Source organism: Haliaeetus leucocephalus, unplaced genomic scaffold (assembly GCF_000737465.1).
Source record: "Haliaeetus leucocephalus isolate CR32 unplaced genomic scaffold, Haliaeetus_leucocephalus-4.0 Scaffold265, whole genome shotgun sequence".
NCBI lineage: Eukaryota > Metazoa > Chordata > Aves > Accipitriformes > Accipitridae > Haliaeetus > Haliaeetus leucocephalus.
This window is the reverse complement of record NW_010972701.1, coordinates 198,311-221,163: the sequence shown is the minus strand read 5'-3', so window position 1 is coordinate 221,163 and position 22,853 is coordinate 198,311. Positions and strand designations below refer to the sequence as shown.

General features: G+C 35.5%; 2 protein-coding genes across 4 annotated transcripts in view; one reads left to right on the top strand and one right to left on the bottom strand.

The window, feature by feature from the left end:
- CENPP (centromere protein P) overlaps nt 1-22,853 on the top strand; it is a 165,475-nt gene that overhangs the window by 33,849 nt on the left and 108,773 nt on the right. The gene's annotated exons all lie outside the window — the stretch shown is intronic.
- Nucleotides 11,581-13,704, bottom strand: OMD (osteomodulin). Its single transcript, XM_010569243.1, has 2 exons — nt 12,771-13,704; nt 11,581-11,882 (listed from the first exon to the last, which is right to left on the bottom strand). Exons 1-2 carry the CDS (start codon nt 13,702-13,704, stop codon nt 11,581-11,583), a joined length of 1,236 nt encoding a protein of 411 aa, XP_010567545.1.

Below are 22,853 nucleotides of genomic sequence, written 5' to 3'. Positions count from 1 at the left end.
AGTTTGACAGTCTTAAAAGTGCTTTCCATGGGGTAAAAAATCCTTTGCCAGCATTCTTTCCCTAGGGTAAGAGGTAATATCCTGGAGCAGGGGGGTTGTACTTTGAATAACGTTTGTAAATGTTAAGTCTGTCTAGCTCATCCTACTTCTGATATTACTTGTTAAAATGGTAGCCTTCTGCTTTGTGACGATTTACTCTTTAAAATTGCTAAGGCTTTTTCTGTAAATCAAATAATAATTGTGCAACTAGAGGTCTATAACAAGGCATGTGTTATCCATTTTGTGTAATGGTTTAGCTAAGAGACAAAGCAGCTGCTTTCTGACTGAGACAGAGGTAGAGCCAAAACATACGTATACTATATTAGTCACATTTTATGAGTAATAAAATGTTTCGTTACAAGTTGTATATGTTTAGAGAAGTTTCACCTAAGTATGAAATGGAAACTTTTCAGTCTGAATGGTTCTGGAAAGAAAAAATACTTTTTAGAACTTTGTGTGTGTGTGTTGAGATTTTCAGACAATTAATTCATGTCTAAATGCTTCATTGAGTGACTTGTTAGACAATTTATTGAAAAATTGGTTTCACAATAAATACTTGTTTTGAGTAAAGTTCTGTGTCAGTTGTGTAGATAACTTAGTAAACACTGTCCAGGTGTAGAGTTTTCATCTGAACTACAAGCAGTAGTTTTCTGGATTTCTAATGCATTTCTTCCTCCCCCATACTTTTCCTCATTATGTATTTTTGGCAGTCAGTACAAATGGGAGCCAGATGACCAACTTGAAAGTTTACAAAGTAGCTTTTTTGAGTCTTTAAAAAGTATGTAGCAATAAAATCTATTGGGAGTATATTCAGATTTACATTTCTCTTTCATATTCATACTTTTTCTTTTTTCTAGATAGCACTGTCAGCTAGAATAATGCTGGGGATAAACAGTGAACCTATTTGGTTAAGTTTTCTTGTGAGTGCTGCCTTGTTTAGAAACCAGATGTCTGTAGTAAATCTGCAAATTGGAGAGTGGCTACAGCCATTTGCTCTCTAAACTTTTTCCAGTTTATAATCAGTTGCCACTTACTGAACTCATTAGGATTTTATAAAAATGTTTTTAGTTTAGCTTGTATGCAAATTAAACAGTGTCACAATTTGGACTTGGAGCTTTCTCTAGGATAATGATTTTGCCGTTTGTATATAACTGAAATGTTAAGGGAAGAGGCTCAATAGTAATGGAAACTGGACTCTGAATTACATTGGTTGCTGTTCTGCTGGAACAATAAGAACAACCGAAGTTTTGAAATGGCTAGGTTGTTAAGGTGTTTTCTACTGCAGTACATAGGAACTTTCAGTCAGGAGTACTGTGTGTGATTGAAGGGGTGGATTTGCTGAGGAAAGGGACAAAAAAGTTGCAGTGTCAATGCCATCTTACCATCCCTCATGGTTTCATGCATGTTTCAGAAGTACTTACAGCAGCTCTGCTTTGTACCTACCTCTTTCCAGCTGCCGCCCCGCCCCACAAACATCCAGGTTAAGATTTCATTTGGCTCTGGGGCATCCATGTTTTTCCAATACTTCAATGTAATCAAAGGGTAAATGTTCTAAGGGAAAAGTATTAAGTATTGAAGCTGAAAGCATGATATAAAATATTAAATACATTTGTTGTATTCTTATGAGAATTTATTTTGTAGGTACTGAAATCCTAGATTTCACAGCTATGTACATGGAATATCTTGGGAATAGCTTATTTTTTTCTGTATATATGGCAATTTTAAAAATGAGGGAAAATTACTAGATAAATGAGGCCTTGAAAATTTAGGAAGTCTTCATGCAAGAAGGCTCTTGCTTGTTTTGATCTGCAAGAAGAGAAGAGGCTTTGTCAAGCTAGAAGACTTTAGTAACAGGTTCCGCAGAAAACATTGTCAAAAGTCTGTGTTCATCAGGGTCATGATTTCAGTGGTATGCTTACCATGGAAATGTCTAACATGTGTACTCACGGTTGTTAACCACGCACTTATAAGAAACTCACGAACACTTACAAATACATTTGAGGAGTGATATGTTAAGTAATTACTTTGGCATGATGTCATCAAGGTTTACCTTACAGTGTAGTTTTACTGTCACTTTAAACTGTCAGTGCCACATAAAGTAGTAGTCCTGTCCTGTATTTTATCTGCTTGTCATCCCTTGTGCCATGAAGAAGAAAAAGTATCAACAAATAATTTCAGATAAAAATTGTTTTTATCTGAACATATAACAGATGTTCATATCGGCACAAGGAAGGGGATGGTACAAGTGACTGCAAACAAGGAAGGGATAGTATTGCTTCTTTCAGCAGCAATGCTGCTTTATTCTTGCTCAAAATGACTTTAAATAACCACAATATCCAAATCATCTGAAATGAAAATGTGGTTCATATGCATTGGCAATAGGGAAGCTGATGGGAAGTATTCACTCTAGCAAGCAGAGTGTGCTTTCTAGGTATTGTTAGTGCTTAGAAGTTTGATATATAGGTATCTGGTTACAAGCATCAATGTACTTAGTTGTTTCTTTTCTGAATACCTAAACAAGGTCTGTTGCTAACTAATTGAGCTCCAGGTTTTGAAGAAAGCCTTGATAATGTGTTCATGGTATGCTTTCTGATTTGTCAGATGTGCCTTTTTTTTTTTTTTTAACCCATGATATCTCATTTTCGCTGACTGATTTCCCCACAAAATACTTTTACCTGAAATGTTAGGTATTTAAAATGGTTATTTTACTAATTGTCCTGAAACTGAATCCTGGCTTAAATTTGAATTGTAGTAATTTCCCTACAATTTTGTAAGGATATGAAATGTAGCTGAAGGTGTAAATGAAGTATAACACTTATTTACTTCTGGCAGAGGGAATCCAAGTTGGTCTAACAAGGGACACTTGCTCTCTGGATTCTGCTTTCGGAAAAACTTAGCTTTAAGGGAAAAGGGTTGCATACAGAGTACATGTAAAATTGTTCCCCAGTGTTGCCTTCCAGCAGGTTAGACAATGAAGAATAAAAGGCTTTTAGAAGAGAAAAAGAGAGAAGTTGAATGGGTATGGATGGCAGATGTAGGAAAGGTATGGGAGAGCAAGACAAAAATGAAGGTAACTATCCAAACTGTATGTGTTGCTGATTAAATCTTCTTCAGCATCTAGGAAGGAATCTAGCATTTAGAACTGTTTATATGTCAAGAGCAGATAAAGCAAAAAATCAAGCTGAAAATATCCTAGAGGAACTGAGGAAAGGTCTTGTTTTGCAGGCAGACAATCGGGTTTTGTGAATTATTTGAACTGGCTGGTGTCCAGCTCAGTCTATTTATCTTGTACTTGAAGTGGCCTCATACATTCTGCCCTGCTCAGAGCTTCAGTATGACTAGTTCATTTCTGTTCTCACCTTTCTACTAACACTTCAAAAGACAGATCAAAAAAGAAACCAAAGTTTTCCTTAAAAAGTAATCACGCAGGTGCAGACTGCAAAAGCTGCCACGAGCAGTTCTTATCCATTTTTTGTTGCCAGAGAAAATGACACCAATTTAAATTGGAGGGCAATTCTCTTTATTTTCTGTGGGTTTCAGCAAAAAACAGTTCTCACAGGTGTGCTAGCATGTTAATTACCTTTTTACCATGTTAGTATTTAGCACTTTTTACTTAATCCTCAGTAGCTTGGTACAAAAATGATAGGAGAGCACTCTTCTGTACTACTTGTAGCATTGCTTTGAAATGTGGTAATGTGTTTTACAATGGTACTGAGGGCTGGTTGCTGATAATTCTCCATGTGAGACACTTATGTCTTGTTCCTGGTAAACCCCTGCAAGGCACTGAAGAACTGATGGACCTAAAAAGAGCCAGATTACCAGACGGGGGTAGCCTTTCCTCTCTGTAAGGTTGGTTGGAAATTACTTCCCCAGGGTGCCTGTAGGAATTAAGTGGATGCAGGGACTGGCACTGCCATTATAAAGACTTGTGATTGTGTAATGGGAGTCAGAACACTAGGAAGAGGAAGAAAAATGGGGGGAAGGAGGGGGAGGCCTTATCTCTGGGGTGCATGGGTTAAGAGGGCTATGAGGCAGCACTAGGGAGAGTGCTGTAAGGTTGCTGCCAATATATTCCTTATGAAATAAACAAAAGCTGAGATTTTAAAAAAATTGTAAATACTCAGGTTTGTTCTATATTTAGGCAAAGAAAGTGTATTTTTGCAGCTGCTTAAAGACCTTGGCTTTCATCTTGTATCATAGTCTCTAAAGGACAATATTGGCAAGTTCTGTAGTTTCTGGGTATTATTGTTTTTAAGTGTTCTTGGAAGAAAGAAGTATGGATTGTTGCTTAGCTTACTTATGCCTGATGAACATTGGGAATCACTTATACAGAATGTTCATTAGTGTCTTCTCTTGGCTAGAAATATGTCTCTGACAGAACGAGATGGGGACAAATGAGGAAAGCTTTTAATGACTTCTGGGCATTTATAGACCCAGAATGCTGAGTTTTCTCTTGTATGTGATTTTTTTGCTCCATGTGGAAGGTAACATGTTCAATATTCCTTAGCGTATCTTTTGTATGAAGTGTGATTAAACACTTTAAATGTTGACCAGCTGCTTTGGATTGGAATAATTATAATAGAAAAGGTTTTACAAAGTAAAAGGTAGCTATTGAACCAGCTTGATAATGTGTTCAAAATAAACGGCAAGCAGTGAAACATGGATTTACTGTTAAAGAGAGCAAAAGCATGAAGTGATGTTAAAACTGAACTCAGTGTTTGCCTTTTAGTTTTGTCTTTTTTTAACCTATAACTTGAGTATTCTGGATTGTTCACTACATTATTTTCTTCTTTTAAAATACAGGCCTTTTCTTCTTGACTGATTGTGTGGCCTGATTAATTTTACCTTCTAAAATTATTTTCGTCTCTTTGATGGTACAACTGCATGTTTTGACTGCTGCATCTATGTGTGATATGGAACCTCTGACTCCTGCATCTCCTTCTGCTTTTTGTTGAGATCCTGATACAGGGGTGTAAAAATATTTTTAAGGCAGTTTAATGTCTGTGCTAATGCTGGGGCTGCATTCATTCTGGGAGCAAAAAGCCAGAGTACCCAAAGGGGAGGAAGCAGTCTCCTGGTTTGTTCTTGAGCAATGCACAGAAATAGGACTGAAGGTGATACTGTAGAAGAGTTGTTGTGTAATATTAAGCAAAGTATATTCCAATTCAGCATCCTTGAGGGATGGAGGAGGGTTCAGAGGTGGTATTAAATGTAAAATAAATGGTCATCATGTCTTACAGAGAAAACTTAGAACATTCCTAAAGATTCAAAATGACCAAAAAAGTAACAGAGATTAAATAGTTATATGTAAACACCTGGAGTATTTTTATGAAAAGTTGCAATTATTTCCGAGGCTCAGTGAATTAGATTAAGTTTAGGTCACTGTTAGGTCCACCAGCTGCAAAATGACCTTGTGATTGTATGAACATCCTTCCATATGTTTCTGATTTATAATCAGAATTTTTTAAAGCTGAAGACATTACCTTTATTCCTTGCATTTCTGGAAAAGAAAGAGACTCCTTGTATCAGTTACTGTTATAAATGGATGAAGCACATTTTAAAAATCATGCAGAATAGTAAACAGAAATCAAACTGCAGTTAAAAAATACAAATGGTAACTAGAGGAATAGTACTGTCTGCTATTTACCCAGACTTCTCTGTTGAACATAGGTTCTCTTGAACTTTGCCTATATATCATCAGTTATATCCTGAATCAAAAATCAACGTAGTTCAATTTATTAAAATTTCTTAGAATTCCTTCCTGAACTGACATTACTTCTTTATAACGATATTGTCATTTGTTGAGAGTCATTACTATGTCTACAGGGACACTAGCATCAGGGTTCCAAGACTTATTGGCCTTATATGTATTTTACTTCTATGTTCCTGTCATCTCTTCCTTATGTTATTCATAGCATCTACTTTACTCTCTGTGTTTATGGCTAATCTTCATATTTATCTATTTTTTCCTTGTGTTGTACTTTATAATAGGGGAAGGTTGATTTATTTTTTTCTCTGTAGATGATGAATTTATGCAATGAATTACAAGATTAAGGTATTATTTATTTTGTTTTTAAATTAGGTTGTTAGAAATGTAAATTTGGGGCAAAATAGTTTATAACATTATGTGATAAATGTGTGTATTTGTGGAGTTCCATAACTTCCAATAGTGTATACACAATTTGGTTTACACCTGAAAAGTTCATACTCTTGCAGTAGTTTTGGACAATGATTGCAAAATCTCTTTCAGTGTGTATTTTTTTTGTCAAAATAGTATGTTTTCTTTCCGCGTTTTTCAGGTAGGAAATTCCTATGCTTATTGCTTGCAATGATCAAATTGGGAAACAAAGAAGGAAATTGATTCATATTGTAACAGTGGAATGTGAATATGTTCAAAGAAGTCAGAAAACTTGAAATGTAAACCATCTGTTTTCTATATAGGAGTTTCTTTCCTAATCCATGTAACTTTTACTATCAGAATACTGAAGTAAAAATCTCAAAGTAAGCCTTAAAAGTATTAAATACCATCAACAACAAAAAATGGAAAAAAGGCAAAATACATTCCCACTGTTTTGAGGTTAAAGAAAGAAACATAGACAGTTGGATTAAACTACTGTTATTTCTCTTTCTTTATTTTGATTTTTACAATAACCTCTTATGTTATAGATTTTGTGGAAAAAAAAGTTCGTCACTTTTGTTGTAGTTTTGAGAGATTTAATTTTGTGCATTAATGTTTAGTCATAACTGAATATTTTCCACAGATCTGTGAGGCTTTTCCCTATAGGTTTACATGGGTATCAAAATGTTCTATAGTGCGCTAATACAACCTTGCTAATTATTATGCACTCTCAATAATGCTGATAATATTTAGCTTAGCTTAGAGTTAAGAAGGTTCCATCCTTCTTTACACAGATAAGACTTGGAAAAGATGTGTTTTCAGAATAGTTTGTCCAAAGCTGAAAGTAGAACTGATATTTCATTTTTCTCAGTTGCTGTGTTTCTGGTTATGTTTCTGTTAGTGTTTTAATTAGGATTAGGAACACATTTTTGAAATGAATCTCCTGATAACCCCAATTTACTGCACCTTGATTCACATCACAGTGCTCTTTGAAGTATGTGGACTATTCTTTTTGGATGTGACAAACCAGAAGATGTATGTATTCAGGGGTGCACCTGATGTGCTGCAGCTGCTAATGGATTTTAATTAGTGGCTAGGGCCAGTCTGAAGTAAAGCTCCTCTCCCTCAAAATACAGCAAGTGGGTCTCATCACAAGTATTTTGCTCCACTGATCCACCCTAGTGCTTCACCTTCATTGCTAATGCAGACACAGTGTTCTAAACCAGATCAAGCTTTGTTTCTGTATTTACTGACTGCTGTAAATAAAGTAATGAAGCTGTTTAATGCTTGTTAAGTTTTGCTGCTACTGATAAAATAGGTAGCATTTTAATGCATGTTTAATTTTTAGTTTGTGAATCTATTTCCTGCTTAAAAAGACTATAGAATATTCTGAAAATAAGTACTAGAGCAAACATGAAGCAAATATGCTTTGATACTAAAAATCTATGTGGTTGTATAGTAATATAATTTGGTTTATACAGAGCTCCACACTTATATGGCTAAGCTGCTTTGTGTACTTGAATCAGTAGGGGTGTCTGCTACAGAACACTGCAACATTGTAGACGTGCTGTTCCCAAATTTAATGAGCTAGAATATACCTTGGCATATAACCATGGTTGGTAGTGCTTTAAAAAAAGTTTAAAATTCAACTATATCAAGGCAACAAATGTTTACTAGTAGTGGAGAGCACTACCAGCATGTTACCACAGTCAAGGACAGTGAGAACATAGAACTGAGTGTGGAATTAAAAATAAAGGTTAGTGTACAATATCCCGTCTCTGACAATGGCCGTAAGCATATGCTTTTGGAAGACTGAGAATAGGACAAGCATGTATGATTCTTGTCTCATCTTGTCTCCAAATATTCTTCCATTCTCCAGCTATTTTCAGCTCAGCACTTTTCTGCCTACTGTCCTTTGTCTAACAACCTATAATGATCTCTTCCAAGAAATACAATTCCTTATCCAGTCTTCCTTTGAAACCACATATAAAATTGCTGCTGCATCCGCTGTATTCTCAGGTGTGCGGTTTATTGAGCTGACTACTCATTGCTTACAAACTTTTGTTTGTTTGTCTAGTTTGTACCTGGTACATACTAGCTTCATTTGATGGCTCCTTGCTCTTGTTCTGGAGCAGTTGATCCCCGGACCCATGCTGTCTATGCAACACTTTAATTTTGTGGGTATCTCCTATATCTCCCCTTAGCGATCTCTTTTCTGAACTGGGGAGTTCGAGCCTACTCAGTGTTGCTTATATAGAAGCCATTCCTTACCTTTGGTGACCTGATTACCTTTCTCTGATCCTTTTCTAATTATGCCATATGTAGAGATTATAACTACCTGAAAGGCTCAGAAAGCAATAGTGTGTTTAGTATCTGGGTGAGCCATAAATTTATAGCAGCATCATGATGTCTCTTGTTTTCTATTTCTGTAGTTACTCTCTACATTTGAGTTTTCTTTTTACTGCTATTAGGTGCTAAGCAAGTGTTTTCACTGAACTGCCTGTTACTACTTCTGAGTCTTGCTCCCAAGTGGTGGTGGTGAGGTCATGCTTCATTAGTTTTTATGTGAGGGTAGTATCATCTTTTCCATGCATATCCCTTTTCATTTAACAATGTTGAATTTCATTGCCTATGTTAGCATACTGAGGTCCTTCTGCAGTCATTCTTCATTGGGGCTTAGCAATCTTTGTTGTCATCTCACTTCTCAGCCCAATTTGTCTATCTTTTGCAAGTATATTAAATTCAATAAATTCAAGCACAGGCCCTTTGCAAAACTCCCACCAGTGGGCTCCCTCCACAGCAAGAACTGACCATTTATTCTTATGCTGTTTCTTACATTTTATTTGATTTTGTCCATGCTGGCACCTATGCGGCAGCTTAATTTCCTTAAAAACCTTTCAGAAATTTTTGTAGGCTGTGTGGACCAGGATCTCCCTTTTCCACATCCTTCATAATTCCTTCAGAGAACTCCAAGAGATTTGCAAGTTAAAAACATCATGGCTTTTACAGAAGCCATGCCCAGTCTTACCAGAGCAAATTGTATTTATCTAGGTATCCATTAATTCTGTGCTTTATTATAACTTCTCATTTCTCTGATACAGACATAAGGCTAGCAAGTCTTTAGTTCCCTGACCACCGTAAAATCTTTTTAAAAGAATAGCATTGTATTTGCCACAAATGAGATACAATAATGTTAATTGAATGAAAAGTGAGTTACAATGCTTCTAGTTGTAATACAATTCTCATGTTCCATCTGAATGAGTTTAATGTAATAAGACAGCTCTAAAGTTTTCAATAATTAAAGGCAAACTGATAAACTCTAAGAAATGTATATAACTAGTTGCTACAAAGTCAGTCTTTAATTTTACTTTAAAGCTAAGCTTTGCTTCATATGTATTTTTTAAAAAACAGAAAGTTTGTGGTAAAAGATACAATACTCATACTGTATTTGAATAGTGTTCCTCTTTAAGCTAAGAAAGCCTTTTAAAAAAGCCTGTATTTAGTTTTGCATTTTGTGCACTATTCACTTACACTTAAAATCTGAAGTAGATTAAAAGTTATAAAGGTTCCCTACGGTTAATATGCTGTATGTTTTTATTAGTAAACCCATAAAGTTATAGATATTTAAATTTATGTGTATATAATTTGATAAAGAGTATTTAAATAAAGTAATGAATAGATACATATATTCCTCCTTCATGAAGCCAGAGGTACTTGAGGTTCGTAAATGTCAATAAACTTTTTTTTTTAAAAAGAGGAAGATAAATTCTGCAGAGCTGTACATTTGTGGCGAGACCATAAAATACTTTACCATGAATATTAGATCTGTTCAGAAAGTAGATAGGAAAAAGGGGAAGGAGAGAAAAAATAGATTTTTTGAGTTAGTTGACTTGAGACCCACAGCTTAATAATGATATCATAAATTTTGTTTCCACAAATTTTTATAACCAGTTGTTCTTAAAGACTATGTATGTTCTTAAAGGTTATATTCATGGGCTTATGAGGAATTTCTTTCAAGTAACAAAAAGCATCATTAAGTATTTTCATTTTGTTAATATTTTAGTTGTTGCATCAGAAACCAAAATATACTAAGATGGGCTTCAAAAAAATAAGTGAAATTATAAGACAGAAAACTAAACCTGTCTGAAACTTTTTAGAAATTCTAATACAAAGTTGCTCACATAATTTTATATAGCCTTTTTAGTTTTCCTACACTTAAAGTATAATGTAAAAATGGTAGCATGATGTATGGCTCTATTTCTTGCATTCATTTGTTTTTCTTATTGAAAATGATGATTCTTCGTCACTGCTAACAAAGATTTTATTGGGAAAAAAAGGCTGAAAAATAAAGAATTTAAATAAAACAAAAGCAGTAAAGTGCCCTATAACATTATCTTACCCTGTAGTTATTTGGATCTGTTTCTAGGCATAGAAGACACAATAAAAGCTTTGCATAGCTCAAATAGTATATTGCGTAAAGCATTTTTTTCTACTTTGAAGCAGAATATAGCTAATTGCTATTAGTTATGCAGAGGGATAGTCTAAATTAATAATTTAAAAAACCTGGGATGCTACTATTTCTACCTGTTCTACTTGATGAACAAGTCTAATAAAAAGATTACATTACATTTTTAGGTGCCTTCTAAAATAACACGGACTAAAGCATAGGTAAAATGTTAGTACTATACTTCTGTTATATTAATGCACATCCTTTTCCCTAGATCATGAGACCTTTGGTAAAAGGTCATTTATTGCCTATATTGCTCATCAGCTAAAGTCTTCTTTGAGAGAGTTGTGATAGTTGAGGTGCAAGCTGAGAAGTAAATATTGTAATACACCTTGGCAGGACACTGCAAACATAATATGAGGAAGATTTGAAACTGAAAGTTTGTGGGTTTTGTGTCCAATTAGAAATTGGAAGAAGAAACATCTGTATTCCTGGAGAATGTGGAGGAACTTTGTGGAAGTAATTTTGTGATTTTACCCTCCTGTTCTTTTCTCTAGTGTGTCTATTTTCTACTGCTGTCAGTAGGAAGTATAGCTGGATGGATTTTTTTTTTGGTCTTATCCACTTGTTCCTGTTGAGCATGACATTGATTTGTATTATAGTAATTTTGCAAGTTGGATCACTTTAGAACATAGAAGCTTTTTCAGGTCAATTTTCTTCAGCTTAGGCTGCCCACCCAAGGATGAGTCTATCATCAATCCAGGTTATATATCAGACTGCTTTCTAGTGCTGAGGTGAGTGCTCTTTGCTCCTAGTATTATGGTTTTTACTACATCAATAATGGGACATTTTCCTACACTAAAATCCTATCTCCACTTTATAGATATATATTAAAGATCCCAAACTATCCAGCTGTTCTAAAATGGATATGAATACCCTGCAACTAAGGAAAAGTTCCCATGTAACAATGATTACTTCACTGAAAGTAAGGATGAAAGTAGTGGTCTGCTTCATGATCTTCTTCAGTTTCATGATCGTCTTCTGCTTCGTCGTATTCTTCTGGTGATAAAAATCGTCGAAATACTGGTATTCTTAGCTGAGTTGACTTGTTGACATTAACATTTTGTTCACCATAATAAATGGTTCGAATGTGAGGGAAACAAAAGAATGCATATGTGCTTATTGGAATTGTAAGCTTATTTTGGTCCACCCGTATATAGGTTAATTGGTTGGTGTTCATTGGATCAATAGATGGACACATCAAAGTAACATTTATGACTGTAAGAGAGAGAAAAATATTAATTAAAATACAGAAAACAGTTGTATTTAAGACCTATTGCAAAAGTGAAACTTACGTTTTGAAATTTAAAATGGAAAATATTTTTGCAGTGCACATATTAATATAACCCTTCCCTGTGTTTTAAATTGGTTTTGTAAATGACAGTGCAACAATTCTGGGGTTTGCAAAGTATGAGGTTGTGGGGTAAAGCAAAAAATAAATATGACTACCACGTCATTACTATTTTAGGTGAATGGAATATTTTCATAATGCCTTTTCTCTGTATGTTTTTATCAGTTTTATCAAAATCAGAAGCAATTTTCAAAAGGTTTTAGCTCGTTATATGAAAAACTGGTATTAACTTTTACCAAAAATTGCAAATTAGGGGTAAGGTGCAAAAATTAAATCCTTTCTAATTTCACTGATTTGGTTTTAACTGATGGAGGATGTGTATACACAGCATCTTGAAGAAGATAGGATGATATTCTTCCTGCACTGTAAGCTGATCAAAAGCTACATGGCTGCATATGCTCTGGAGAAGTACAGCGTGTATGAACTCTGAGTCAGTGCCACATTAACTGCTAATAGCTCAAGCTCACCACTCTGCAAAGAAGGACATCAGAGTATCTCTTGAACAATGTGCAAAATTTGGACGACGGCTGGATTCTGTGTTTGGTTTATACATGACCTAACTGAGCAGCTGTAAGGTGGCAGGTCCTTGGTTTCAAGGACACAACAGAAGAGACGTTTCTGATAGTTTCTTTTGATGTAGGCTAAAAGTTCTTTCTGGATGGTAAGGAAAATACACCGAACTCACCCCCCTCCCACAACCAATGCCAAAATCCACTGAGTTTTTTGCTTTTAAAGAATTGCAACCATCAACATACTTTCAATGTCATTGTCTTCAATATACAAATGCTGCAAACTTCTTGGAATATAGAATACTTGTTTCAATTTGTTATGTCCAAGATTAAGTTCTAGAAGGTTGGGTAGATTAAAGGTGTTGTGTGGAATGTTCTGCAGGTTATTGTGGGACATTCTTAGAGCAATGATTTTTGGAAGTCTCTTGAAATAGTTTTCTGGAATATGAGAAATTGAGTTATTTTCAAGAGAGAGATACATAAGTGATGATGGTAGATCAGGAGGCATAGTCTGTAATTTGTTGTTGCATAAGTTGAGCTGCATTAAATTTTTCATGTTTGAAAAGGGTTTTCCTTTGAGTACTGAGTCGTCAAGAAAGTTATTGCAAAGGTCAAGCATGGTTATGTTGGGTAATCCTTCCAATGCATTTCCAGATAACCGAGAAATCTTATTGAAACCAAGGAGGAGTCTCTCTAGAGAGCTGGGGAGTGGGAATGGAAATTCTTCTAATTCATTATGTTGTAAATGGAGTTGCACTAAGTTTGAAAGTTTGGCAAAAACACCATGGTCAATCATATGAAATTTAATTTTGTTGTGGCTGAGGTTAATTTCTCTTAAGAAGGTAACATTAGTGAATGGTCCTGCAGGCACAGCTTCAATATCGTTGTTTTGCAGATAAAGTTGTTGGACATGATGAGGGATATTTGGTATTGTCTTAAGTTTACGATGATCACAGTACATTGATAGCAGAAAAGCTGGTGGACAAAAGCATTCTCTGGCACACTCAACTGGAAGAGGAAAGCGAGGAACTTCAGCTTGTGTGTTTGGATTAAAATAATACGGATGCTGATGATCTGGCTCCTCATCATACTCATCCTCAAAATCATAGTCGTCATATTGGCAAAAGACCATAGCAGCCCAGAGGAGGTGAATGATTGATAGCTGGCTCATAATCCCCATATTTAAATTTGTATGTTGTATCCTGTTGATAAGAAGGAAATACAAGTTTATTAGATAGTCATAAAGTAAATCACATATAAGTTTCAGTTTTAAGAAGCAGGAATATAAAGTAAGTAGAATAATGCATTTTTTTGGCAACACTGTCAGTGACATTATTAGCAAAAGCAAGTTTTAATCTGTATCTTCCAAGAAAACAGCCATAAACAAATACACCATCCTTGAGGTAAACGTAAGTTTTCTTGTCTGACTTCAAACAATGAACAGCTTTCTACCTGTGCTGTGCTGGTTACCAAAAGATACCGTAACAGTTGGGAGTAGAAGAAAATCCCAGCCTTCATTCCGTTCTCACTTTAATTTACTATGGAGAAGTTGCAAAAGGACTTTTATATAAAAAAGTGGTATAGTCTGGGGTTTGTACTGGACATTTGAGATGTTGCATTCTTTCCAGTCTAATGGGTTAAGCATCAGCCTTACAAGTCAGTTTTAAATGGGTGCATATGGAATTCTTGAGCAACATTTCTTCTTTAGATGTTTGGAAACACATAGACTTATTAAACTCTGTCAAGATGAAAACACTTTTGGAAATGTATTAGTTATTCTTACTATGAACTTACACTGCACAGGTGGTGCATGGTCAATATCATAGAAGTGTTGTCTGGAAGGGACTTTTGGTGATCACGTAGTCCAGTCTGGTGCTCCCAAGTGTTTCCACCTCCAACAGTAAATTACGTCAGCCTAGACTTCGTCTGGGTGAGCCTTGAAAAATCTTCAAGGGTGGAATTCCAGCATATCTCTAAATAACCCAAGTTAATGTTGTACTACACTTGTGAAGAAGTTTGCTAGTCTTACTAAGCATCGAAGCCATGGCTTGTGTCTATTCTTTTTTTAAACAAAGTTATTTTTGTTAAAAAAATATATCCTCAACTAAGGTGAGGTGATTGCAGGATTATTTCTATAAATACAACAGTGAAATAAATTTGAAATATTGTATTTTATGTAAAATAGAAATTTACATGGCATTGGTGATTGTATGTTCTGTGGCATTCTATGTTGGTTTTCTAGTATTTTCTGCAAAACATGTCTGACAGTCCAATGTATTAATGATGAAAATTTAATTTTTCTGTTCCCATCATTTAATCAAATCACATACGATTCAACCATAGTGTACTGCACATCATGAAAAATCTTCATTGATAAAAAGTTTTCTTTATAGTTTTCCTATGCTTCTGTAATCACATGTTCTTTATAGACATGAACTAATTTACCTTCAAAGTACCTTTCTGAGGTGAAATACTGATGTTGTGAAAGACAAATAATTCTGCATGTCAAATTTCTGATGCTGAGAGCCAGACTAACATTTTAGAGCACTTTATGCAGTCAGAAGAACCCTATTATTTGGCAGAATTAGTTGTGAATTATGTCAAGCTGTTCAGCTTAAACAACAGATGAGTCAAAACGTGACATTGCAGGTCAAAGCATATAAATCATGGAAAATTTTAAGAGTCTTTGCTCAGTATAGTATGGGAACCCTGAGGCAGAATAAAGCAGATATTCTCAGATTTTTTTGTAATGACATTCATGTTTCTTAATCAGGGGGCTCTCTTTCTTTTCTTGATGCTCTTAGTATTTTTTTACCAAACGCAATCAGTAACAAAGGAGATGAGACTTACAATTTCCTATGCTTGATAGTGGTGATTGATGCCTAATGCATGATGTATTCTACAAATTGAATGAGAGAATCCTAAGGAAAAAAGTAGTAATAAAATTATGGAATTTAATACATCCTCGTGATCTTCCTGTGTTGCACACAGCCCGTGTGTGACAATGGCTGGGTGAAATGATTTGTGGTATTGTCTAAGTTGCGTTTCTAACTTTGTATCATTTGTATTTGCTCCTTTAATTAAGTTTCATACTGGTTAAAATCTTAAAAACAGGTTTGAATGGAGTCAGTTGTTTGGAACCCCACTGTAGGTAGGTCCTCAGCAAAGCAAGGGTCTCCATATCCCTACAGCATCATCACATGTCTGAGCTAATTAAGTAAATAGCAGAAATATATCTACACAGAGAACAGCCTTGCACTACAAGCATTGCATAAATGCACTATGCTGATAAACTTTGTAGATGCTGGGTTGAGAAGCAATACTGTACTTCAGGAGGAATTAATTGGTTTTCAGATTTCAGGCAGTATGTATTGGGAGAATACCTTATTACCATATTTCTAAATTCTGATCAGACCTGGTGGTGTCTACCTCAGAAAATCTGTCTCTAAATCCTGTGACTTGATTCTGTTTTTCATGAACAGGTCCTTGAACAATCTGTACCCCATGCCTATTTCATGTTCTGGTTTCCTTTTGATTCCTGTTACTCCTCCTCAGTTTCAGTCTAGAACTTTAGGTTCACTTTCTCGTTCTCTTCTCTCAGCACTTCTGCTAGGTGTCACAATTTACAATTAATAATGTTGGTTCTCAGTACCACAATAGTCCTTAGAAACCAGGAGGAACAACTTGGGAAAGTCCTCCTCAGTTTGAGGAAAAAGCTTACTTTAGCCTTCATGGAATTGATTCACTTGCCATGTAGACGATGTGAAGAGAACTATCATCACTTCAGATGGAATGATAAGTAATAGGTACCAAAGTCTCTTGCTGGTTTTATGGAGAGAGGGAGGAGCTGGTATTTGGGGGGGATTCTTTTTACACATTGGCTGTAATTGAGTGCATTTTTGTAGAATAGTAACTGTCTTGCCAGGCTTGCAAGTCATGTCTCAAAGCACTGAGGTACTAACACTTCTTCATGAAAAGAACTTAACTAGCTTTAAAACAAAGAAACATGTCAGGTGAAACTTGATAATGGGATAAGCAAGTCAGATGCACACAATATGATACACTGCATACTTACAAAGTTGAAAGAAAATAGAAAATGTTAAAAAGCATTCTCTAGCATCTGTAATAAACTCAAAGTTTAGTGACTGTATTTGTAAACAGAGTACTAGCTGAAAGCTAAAAATTATATAACATGCATGAATCACTCTTAACTGCAAAAATAACACAATCGTTTCATTTTAATCCTGCTTACCAAGAAAACTTACTCTTTGGAAGTCTGTGAAGCTCAAGTTGTAGAGGGCAGCAAGTTATTGTGCTGGTGAAATCATCTGAGAAATAGTCTAACACAGCTGGAGGAACAAAAGATCTCTCTAAGCCATATTTTGTGGTGAGGAGCCTTGTGGGAAGGCAAAGCAAAATAATAGCCTTAGCCCCTCTTCTGATTTGCCAGTAAAAAAAAAAAAAAATTTTATGCCACATCATCAGTTACTGTAGATGCTGTGCCATAAGTCTATGAAGTGGTTTCTCCTTTTGTTAAAATCACTTCAAAATTATTTGCAAGATTCTTTCAGTGTTTTAAGTTCCCATTAAAAAAAAATTGAGAGAGTAAGACTTAAAAAAATACTACAGAGGTCGTTAGTTCGTAGTGCAGTTTAAACTACAGTGGTTCAGTTATGCAAGGGATTTGTCCTCTGGAGGATGAAGTTAAGAAACAGTAAAAAATTAACCTTATCAAGATTGAGGGAAAGCGTTGTGCTATAGAAAAGCTCTTATGAACATCTTCCATTTTATACTTTTTTTCTCTCTACAATCCATATTTCCTGTTTCCTTCCTGCAAAGTAGTTGTGCTGTACAGTGCTGTTGGTATAGTATACTTCTCAGTGTTGTTTTAAAGTTGTAGTTCAGGATTCACAGTAAGTTTCCAACATGTTTTTGCTAAGTTGTATAGAAAGAGTATGAATCTTCCTATGAAAAAGACAGGTATGACATGACATATAAACCTTTTTACTGAAGAAAAATATTTTCCATAGCTTTTAAGAGGGAGGAAAAAAAGGCATGGTTATCTGCTTTTGATGCTAAATGGCACTTAAATAACTGTGATATATGCAAAAAATGGAGAAAAAGGACATTTTTTTGTTGAAGTGAGACACTGTTCTGGATTAATTGTATGATTTATCAAAAGCATTTCATTATGCTTTTGATTTGGTAAAATAATTACATTATTTCAAAATCTATTCACAAGGAAAAATCTGGTTCTTCAAAAAGCATAAGTGCCTTAGAGCTATCATATTTGAGAAAATAATGCAGTAATAAGTTTTACTTCTTTTTTTGTCTTTGAGCTTCCTGAAGCTGATGATTTGCTTGACCTTTTCAAGTTTCCTCTGTAACACTGAGGACAAGAACATTGTTTAAGAAGATAAATCATGCATGATTCTAACATTTGGGATATAAAGAAAAGCACCAGAAGTCACGACCAAAATAATATTGTAGGAGTTGGCAATACTGGAACTAAAATAAAGCAGTCATGTATTTACGTAGAGAATACAAGAAAGAAGTTGAAAGAGTAAAATTAAAACTACATAATCCTTTAACAGTACTGTAAATAGCTGGATAGCTGGATTGTGCCACTAAACTTATAATACTAAACAACAAAAATAATTGATTTTTAAAACAATTTGAATACATTCATAATGATAAATTTAAAAAAACCACCAAGTTTGTTATGCGAGTTAGTAAAAACATTATTTGCTGCTACAAAGTTGGGATTTTTAAGCACAAGACAAAGAACATGGTGCAAATTTTTGGAAGCTCTGTTATATTAACAGTTCTAACTAAAAACATATGCAAAAATTAAAACTATTTTCTCTAAACATAAAAATCGGACCAAATCAGAATTTTAATTTCATACCTGATACTTCTCTATTTTTTTCTACTACTGATTGTGACCCAGATCCTCTTAAGCTATCAGGAGACTTAAAATCTCATGATGCGTTTAAAAATCCATGGTGGCCGAGCAAAAGAGTCAGTCCTTTTGAAAAATTATACCAAAGCTCTTGATTTAAAGCATATTTAGCTGCAGAAGATGATGCAGATCTAGCCATGGGTTATATTAAGACTCAGTTTCTTTTTTGTTGCATGAGCTATCTTGGATACAAACAAGTCTATACTTTGTGATCTTGGTCAAGTTGTATGGTTTGATCTTCTCTTATTTTTCATTTGAGGTGTGGTAGGAATTTCCTTACAAGGAGGATAATGAGAGGATTAAATTTAACGTCATTTGTGTAAGACTTCTTGTTTCACAGGCTGTGACAAATTTATTAAGTTTTCAATGTGTTTTGGTTTTTATTTTTAAAAAATGTTTCATAAGCACTTATTTTTACTGTTGAATTTGTGAAATTTTTTTCATCATTTTATTTATGCAGTTGTGATGCTAAGTGAGATGTGTATCAAGCTAGAAGTCAGAGTTGGCTTGAAACTAATTTATTTTCTTAAGCCAAACTTTGATGGATCCTTTCTGTAAATTAAAATGTTTGAAATCTTACCATCTTCATTAACTGCATTCAACTTAACGAGACTTGTTAGCTTTTTCAACTTTGATTCTGAACTGAAGACTTAAGAGTGGAGACTGTTCTAATATTTTGTGATTTTAGGTTTGTTTAGCTAGTTGAGTAATAGTCAATTTAAAAAAAATTGGAATTTCCAAATTTTAGCTAAAATATTCATGGAATGAGTAAAGAAGTTAACCAGTAGCACTGAGGTGAAGGGGACTGGCCTTGATCCTTATACTCACTGTTTTACTGTAAAAGATTTTTGGGTTTCTTTGGGTTTCTGCCCCCAACTCCTCCCCCCCGCCCAACTTATAATGGTCCGTATGAAGCCTAGAGAAAGGAAGGATTAAAGGAAATCAAATGAATCTAAGATGTGCAAGTCGGAACTGAGAACTGTCATGGAAGCATGATCTCGCTAGAATTAGAAAATTCTTCAGCTGAGGTCTGGCCCTGCTATCAGATGTCTGAGAAAAAGCCTCAAGCTCAAAATCTTAAAATCCTCCGTTAACAACTTTGAAGGAATTCTGTGTTTTAGATAAGAATTGGTGATGTTAGTTTGCTACTCTAAATGATTGCACAGTAGAAAAGAGAAAGCATGATCAAATATAATGAGGAAGTTTGAATGTTGTAATTTGCTTCCCCACAAAGCCTGTGGGTTTCTGAAGTAAGAAAGAGCCTTAGGCATGTATCATCTAGACTGGGCTGCACTTCAAAGTCAGATTGTAGGCACAGAAACTCTTTGCATCCTAATTTCTAGGTCTTAACTGGCAGTCCACGAACACTGCCAGCAGACCACCTGCAGCCTGTATGAGTCTCGTACGTGATCTGCAAAGGCACTTATTTGTGCTTGTCATCAACAAAAGTAATCGATTATCAAGACTGTAGTGGCTGCTGGATTTATTTATCCTGTGCCAGAGCTAATCTGAAAATTCAGTTAACAAAGTATAGAGCTCTCGGCAAATCAAGAAACTGAATTGCTTGATCTTGCAGAGCCTCCAGCCCAGCCAGAGCCCAGAGCACTCAGTTAATAATAGCTCTTACAGGCTTCATATTATTCCGTTCCTCAGTGGAAAGTCGTTCTAGGAGCATGTCCCTGTGGGAATATGCATTTTTAAAGGTTGTGGAAAAGGGGCCGTCAAATCACATCAACAATGTTGCAGTGCTGAGACAAGACACAATCTGTTTAAAAAAGGAAAGGAAGACAGAGCTATGCCACGTGCGGAGCTTACTGTTGCCTCTGCACTGAACCTTGTTGTGTGGTCTCTATTTGTTTCCCATTTAGTAGGTGGTATTACAAGATCAAAACTCTGGCAACCCTCATCTTATGCAGCGTGTTTTATATGTGTTGCTTTGTTTTGCTGGGAGCTACTAGGAAGAACATGTTAAGCAACTGAAAACAGTTGAGTTTACAAAAAGTATTTTTGAAAAATAATTCCTAAGATTTGCTAGACTGTAGATTTTGCATATAGTGATCAAATGGTACTCTGAACTAACTTTCTTCATTGACTCTTCTAATCAAAGGCACGTTGGGGTTGCTGGCTGATTTTTATCAGTCTGTTATAGCTTGAGTGTGCATGCTACAACCATGAATTTAAAGAGGAAATTAAAGATGTTTTTGTGTAGGTTTTATGGCTGTATTTCAAGAATGTGCTCTTCAGGTGACCATACAGTCCTAAAAGAATGAAAAAAACCCAGAAGTTGTCTTCTATTTTTTTCTAGAAAGCAGTGTAAGTTAGTGGGTATCCTAAGCCCTGTGATGGATTCATTGGGTGCTTATTGTTGTTCTGAAATATAAATATATCTTTCCCTCTCATCCATGCTGTGGGATATGGAGGATTTTTTTCTCAGTATCTTCTCCATCTTCTCTACTTATATGGATTTGCTGATTCTGAGTTGAATAACCTCCCGTCTCTTTTTGTTCTCCCTTCTTCCTAAGCATTCCTTACCTATTGAAACTGTTTAATTTTTCTCACATTCTACTTTTTTGTATTTCTGCATTTTTCTTATAAATTTTTAAACTACTTCTTGTGTTTTTTCAAAAGCCCACACCTTTGAAGCGTATTACTAGTTAACAAATGCACCTACATTTGTATCTCAAAGACGGATCATGGTGTAGAACAAATGACGGAGAAGGAGCAAGAGCTTATTGACCTTGTAACATGGCAGTTAATATAATCCCACAGGCAATTGTTGAGTAACTGCTACTAATGAACAGTAATACACTGAATTTTTAGCATCAAATACACTAGAAGCATCTATGCATCTAGAAGCAATACATTAGGAAGCCCTGATTTCAGTAGATCAGCTAAACATGTGCATGAACACGTGCAATGAACAATTTGTATTGCAATTTGTTTTGCTTCAAAAGCAAAAGCTAAGTATCGAGCCTCTTGGCATGTTCAAATTTGTAATACTCAAGCTTTTTGAATGGAATGGTGGTTGTGAAGTTTTTTTGCTATGACAATATCAATTTGCAGTAATGGATAATTGACTTTGAAAGACTAATAGAAGAGGAGGGTTGTAGCTTTTTTGTGAATGTACTGCTGTGTCAGAAACTTTCAAAGATTGTAATACTATATTGGGAGGGGTTACTTTTTTTTGATGTATGGATTTTACTTTCTACAGTAGAGGCATTTAAATAGTCCTCATCATATAAAGCTTCTACTACCACAATAACAAGTAATCATAGACAATTGATACTGGAATAATAAAATGAGTTTAAAATTCATGTAAGCAATAATATCTATACCATATAGTGTGTGGTTACTCTAAAATACCCTGGACTGTTGCATGAAATTATAAATCTCTTCTGAGGAGAGTCACTGTTGTTAGGTGACATTTATATTTTTAGTAATTGAATAGTTGGTTTAACAAATATACTTTGCTTTATACTTTACATTTTTATACAGCCTACTTTGGCTGTTCCAGGATAGATGACTTTGGGCTGAATTTTCCTCCCATGTGGAGTTCTGGGATATTGCCTGCTTAATCAGAGATTGTATATCTGTGATTACACCAATATAAAATGGAAGTGTGTCACGTCCCAAAGTTGGAGCAGCTCAGGTTCGTGGATTTCCTTTGTCAGAATTAAGGTGAAACGACACCAGGGGAGTTCAAACAACAATCAACATTTATTCAGCCTAGCTAACCTTGCCCAAGTACATGTAAACTTATCAATATGAACCTTGCAACATGTCGTTAAGCCGCTGTTTGAGAAGGGAGGTGTAGAAAAAGAAATGGAAAAAGGAACATGAAATGTATCAGAAGGAGAGCCCTCCCATTGAGTCATGAGGTTCAGAGCAGACCCCCTTGCTTTCTGGACTCCTTCTCAAAGAGGACCCCAGGGATGGCTAGATCCACACCTAGTCTCAGACTTGGTCAACGGTTTATGTTTATAAGGATGAGGTGTAGGGACTGTGGAAAAGAGAGAAGGAAAAGAGAGAGAAAGAGAGAGAGAAAGAAAGAAAGAGAGAAGAAAAGGGTTTCACCAGTCCTGGGTCCAGCGTTGTTCCAGCCAGTGTAGAGATCCAGTTCCGGAGGGCGCGCGCTGAGAACTCATTCTCCCTTCTTTTATAGTGTGTTAGTCGATGGTCTCGACATGCGCAGTACCCATTCCTGGGGTTCTCTGGAATCAGTTGGTGAGCTTTGTTGGGGGGGGTGTTCATTGCAGAGTTGCCTCTCTTCTTCTGCTGGCATGACCGCTTAAGATAGAAGCACAGTCCCATCTTCCGTGGGGCCTCCTCCTCCAGGCATATATGCTGTGCTCCTTCTGGTCACTTAA